At 55.1% G+C, this 4,553-nt stretch overlaps 2 protein-coding genes across 2 annotated transcripts, besides 8 other annotated features; both read right to left on the reverse strand.

The window, feature by feature from the left end:
• The first annotated feature begins 20 nt into the window (after positions 1-20).
• Positions 21-60: a microsatellite.
• A 168-nt stretch (positions 61-228) lies between these two features.
• Positions 229-254: a microsatellite.
• Positions 255-479: 225 nt separating this feature from the next.
• Positions 480-514: a microsatellite.
• A 25-nt stretch (positions 515-539) lies between these two features.
• Positions 540-3,029, reverse strand: TraAM80_09448 (uncharacterized protein; the record flags this gene model as incomplete). Its single annotated transcript, XM_029386129.1, has 1 exon — positions 540-3,029. One exon carries the CDS (start codon positions 3,027-3,029, stop codon positions 540-542), a length of 2,490 nt encoding a protein of 829 aa, XP_029233996.1.
• A 105-nt stretch (positions 3,030-3,134) lies between these two features.
• Positions 3,135-3,156: a microsatellite.
• A 263-nt stretch (positions 3,157-3,419) lies between these two features.
• Positions 3,420-3,436: a microsatellite.
• Positions 3,437-3,481: 45 nt separating this feature from the next.
• TraAM80_09449 (uncharacterized protein) lies at positions 3,482-4,075 on the reverse strand (the record flags this gene model as incomplete). The annotated part of the gene is made up of 1 exon (XM_029386130.1): positions 3,482-4,075. The coding sequence occupies one exon, from the start codon at positions 4,073-4,075 to the stop codon at positions 3,482-3,484; it is 594 nt and encodes a 197-aa protein (XP_029233997.1).
• Positions 4,076-4,315: 240 nt separating this feature from the next.
• Positions 4,316-4,332: a microsatellite.
• A 1-nt stretch (position 4,333) lies between these two features.
• Positions 4,334-4,352: a microsatellite.
• A 130-nt stretch (positions 4,353-4,482) lies between these two features.
• Positions 4,483-4,531: a sequence feature (A-rich).
• Positions 4,532-4,553: the final 22 nt, after the last annotated feature.

Consider the following 4,553-nt stretch of genomic DNA (forward strand, 5'->3'; position numbering starts at 1 on the left):
CTTCAGCACAAATATATGTGTCTTCCTATTTTTCTTGTGTCTTCTCTCTTCTCCCTCCTCACACTGATGCTTCGCTTGCTCCCTTCATGCGTCGTGCTGACGACCTCAATACTTCTCTCACCCACCCACCCCCTCTTACGCCCCTCAACGTCACCTGGCGACAGAGAACCGCCAATAGCAATACATATCTTTTTCTTTCGTCCTTTCTTTTATCCCCCAACCCCCTTTTATTATATATATATATATATATATATTTGTTCGTCTTCCTTTTACTTCTACACGCATGCGCTTTCACTTTGCGATCTCTCCAGCTACCCATCCAGGAATATACATGTAGAGGCGGAGCAAATGAGAAAGAGGGAGGTGCGTCGACAGCCCACCCACCCCCTCACGTATTGAGGGTTTGATGCTTGCCCACATGGTGGCGGATAGCATAGAAATAAAATTTACATCGGTCGCTTCTCTTCCATCCAACAGTGACGCACGCACGCACGCAAGCAAGCCGCACGCCGCAGATTGTGTGTCAATGGCTCACTGGCCTAGCTGCCGCCTGCGACGGTGGATGCACCGTCTGTGGCACCCGAGGATCCCTGTTGGATGCGGGCGGGGGTGTTCTCGCCCGGATGATTCTGCGGCAGCCGGTTCACAAACGGTTGCAGTCGACTGCCCATGACACGCGGCCGCATCGTCTCTACAGGGCGGTTGCAGCCGAGACAGCGGAAGCCGCGGAATCCCGCGAGAGCATCTGGCACCCCGCCCCCAATGTGATCCTCACTCACGATACGACGGAGGCGGTCCATGTCCTGCTTCGTGGCCTTTCCATCCAGCAAGTCGCGCAACACGTTAAGGGACTTATCAAGCGTGTCAATAAGGCCAGCGTTGGTGGCGTTTAAGACCTGTTCCACCTCCCGCATCAGGCGTTCTAGTGCGTTCTCAACGTAGTCGCGTTCAGCCTTGTTCGCCACAAGCATGGCGTCCGCCTTGCGGTGATCAATCTGCTCCACGTAGTCGCGCAGAGCGTCCAATTCATTTGTGGTGCCGTCACGCACCTGGTTGAAATTCTGCACATGTTCCGCAATTTGCTTTTGTAGCTGCTCCACAAGCTCCCCTTTCAGCGTGGCAGCCGAGCTAGTGGCATCATCGTCTCCCCGCGTACCCGCCCCGAGCTCCAGCAGCTGCCGCAGCTGCTTCAATTCGTCGGCAAGCCGCTGCACCGCCGCGACATCGGCCTTATGCTCATCAAGGTCTATCACATTCGCCTCAGCGCGAGCCATGCGAGACAGCAAATCATCCGCACGGCGCCGCAAATCATTCAGCGCTGCGGCGTCATCACCAGTGTCCTTAACGGCTGCTGGCAATGGCAGCGCCACCTCCTCTGTTTCCTCCTTCGCGGGTACCACAGAGGACGGACGTCGAATGCCCTTGTCCTCCTTATTTTCATCCAGCAGTGCACATGTCTTCTGTAGTGCTGCTGTATCTCGCTGTAACTTTTCCACATCCCTTCGCAGCGCCTCCAGGTCATTGTCGTAATTACGCAGATCAAGCCGCTGCAGGTCTGCCAATTGCTTCTCCAACATGTCCACGGCTGCAGACAACGCGCCCAGCTGAGCCGGACTGACTCCCGTGTCACCACCTTCTGTCGACACAGCTCCAAGCATACCGGCCAGTTTGTTATTCGTGCGCTCCAAGGCCTGCTCCAACGCGTTCATACTTCCCTTCAATGCTTTAACGTCGTCCGGAAGGGAATCCCAGCGAGGATCCTTGGGTACATGTGCCGCTCCAGTACCAGCATCCGGAGCACCAGCTCCTTTCTGCAGACTCCTTACAGCATCTTCAAGCAACTCCACGCGGCGCTGCAGATTGGCCCGTTCACGTGCTTCATTTGGATCAGTTGTCGTTGGCCTCTCTTCGTCCTCTGCACTCCCCCTAACCGTTCGCATTAAATCGACATCCGCGTGAATAACCTTCATCTCGTTCAGCATCTCCGCCACGACCCTATTGAGGTACCCAATATCGGCGCTGTCCTGCACCAGGTGATTGTAGATGGAGGAGGAGGCGCCAACCACCGGCAGCTGTTCTTTTGACGGCGTCACGAAGCTACTGGAGGAAAACACAGGACCTGCCCCACCCGATGAGGAAGGGCCTGACCTCTCTAGTGCAAACGGTGATTCTGAGCGAGTGGGAAAGGGTTGCTCCACCCCACTCCCTGAGAGGAAAGGGGCAGGCAAGTCGCCACCTGCGCCTTTTCCCTCACTTAATTGCAACGATGGTTTTTGCTCATCTGACTGTTGTTGTCGTTGTTTTTCTTCCTCCCCATATTTCCGTAGTTCTTGCCCAGATGTCGGGCGATCTCGTTCCTGTTGCTTCTTCTCTTCGCTACGACGTGGCGGCTCCACCAACTCGCCCGTGGCAGCACTCTCCTCTGGCAGCAGCGCCACTGGCGGCACAGTTTCCTCCATCACGAGTCTCTCCTTTGCACGATCCAAAATGGCGTCACCCACGTGCGACTCCACCTCCTCAAGCGCCCCCATCCCTTGCATGGAGGACACCACCGATTTTGGCCGCTGTATAATCGGGAGGCTGGTTGCACTGCCCTGTCGCTTACGGGCCCGGTACAACTGCTCAATGGTGGGCCGACGACCAGGTCGTTGGACCTCTCCGATGAGAGCCTTTAGACGATTTATCTCGTCCCACAGTGGGCGAAGGTCGGTGGGGGGCGCCTCACCCTGACTGAAGTACCCCTCTTCCTCGCCGCGCTCCTCCGCGTCCCTCATCTTACGAAGCTCCTCCAGCTGTCGAAGCAGCTCTTGCTGCTGTGCCTCTCGCTCCGCATCCTGTTTACGCAAATCCTCTACAGCCTTTTTCAGTTGAGCGATCTCGTCATCCTGTTGCTCGTTGTCTGTCTCCGCCTGTTGGACGCGCTTGAGAATCGACTGAAGGAGCAACTGCAGGGGCTGAAATGACATGGAGAAGCTGATGAGCTTCGAGAGGTCAACCTCCCTTGAGGTATCCGCCACGTCGAAAAGCATTTCCCTCACGTTTTTCTAACGGTAACTGCCACGTTGACACCTCCTGCTCCTTGTTGTTATTGTTTCGGTTGGGGTCTTTCTCTTTCGTCCCCTCCCACTGCGTCCGTGTGTGTGTGTGTGTGTGTGTAGAGTTGTTTATTTGTTCCCAGCCACGCAGTCTCGGAGTGTGCGTGTGGTGTGTAACTGTTGTCGTTGGCTCACACGAACTTCAGTGCACCGATCAACAAAAAGAAATGATGGGCAGTTTGTACGCGTGCGTGACAGCAAGAGATGAGGAGAGAAGAGAAACGATGGCAGTGGCAAAGCAGGAAGAGACAGCAAGGCGCAACGAGTGGGGAGGAAAGACACAGACAGACAGACACAGAGAGATGCGACATGTACACACACAAACTCTCTCTCTCTCTCTCCCGTTTTCCCCAAGACGTGACTCCGTAAAGTTGTTGACAGTTAAATCAATCCCACGGAATGCGTACGGGGAGCAGCCGCCGAACGTCCTTTTCCGCCAGCAGCGTCTGCTCCACAAACCGCCGCAGCGCCGGCATCACCTGCGCGTTCTCTATCTTGAGCTCCTCGCATGTTTCCAGCCACAAAAAATTCGCCGCGTTATGCTTGCCTTTGCTTGGCGTGTCATCAATGAGGACGGTGTTCTGCGGGGTGGCAATGTCGGGAAAGCGGTGGAACACCTCCCGCAGGTCCTTCACGGTGGCGTGCTGATCATCGCGGGAGGCGGCATTCGTGCGGCGAAAGTCGTCCGACGTCGTGTGCTCGCGGGACCACACAAACGCAAACTGCACCTTCGGGGACCCGCTATGCGTCTGAAACACCGCTTCCATCACTGGTGCCGTGTTTCGCGCCGTCGTCGAGCTCCAAATGGCCAGCGTGCAGTGCTCCTGCAGCGCCTGCAGCGACTCTAGCGCCCCTGGCCGCAGCCACACACGGCTCATGCCGACAGTGATGGCACCATCGGGCATACCGGGCGGCATGCGACTGGCGTGGATGCGCTCCAGCAGGGTACCACGCAGGCCAAAGACGAGTAAAGGCCTCATCACGCCTGTTCACCCTGGCGGCGAGAGAAGGGAAATGAAAACAAACAGCAACGAGTCAAGTCTGTGAGTGACCATACCCAGCTGTAGGTGAGGACTGCGTGTGGAGGTGTTAGCGGGGGATCTGGTACACGTTAGACACGGTCAACCCGTGCAGTCCAATGCAGAAAAAAAGTGCTAGGCGGCCATGCACGCAGAAGAGAAAGAGGCACACACACACGCATAAAAAAAAAAAAAAGAGACGTGTGTGTGTGTGTGTGAAGAGAGAGAGAGAGAGAGAAACGAGTCATGTGTGGACGGCCAGCAACAACAAAATGGGTGCACACCGCAGCAAACCAAACAGCAACAAAAACAACAGGGAGCACACGCATAGACGGGAACAGATAAAAAATATTATAAAAACGGGAAGTAAAAAAATATTCATAAATAAATAAATAAAAACAACAACAACAAAAGAAATTTCAATAATCGGAAACTTCCC

The sequence above is a fragment of the Trypanosoma rangeli genome (assembly GCF_003719475.1).
Source record: "Trypanosoma rangeli strain AM80 chromosome Unknown Tra_15.4_contig_00586, whole genome shotgun sequence".
NCBI lineage: Eukaryota > Euglenozoa > Kinetoplastea > Trypanosomatida > Trypanosomatidae > Trypanosoma > Trypanosoma rangeli.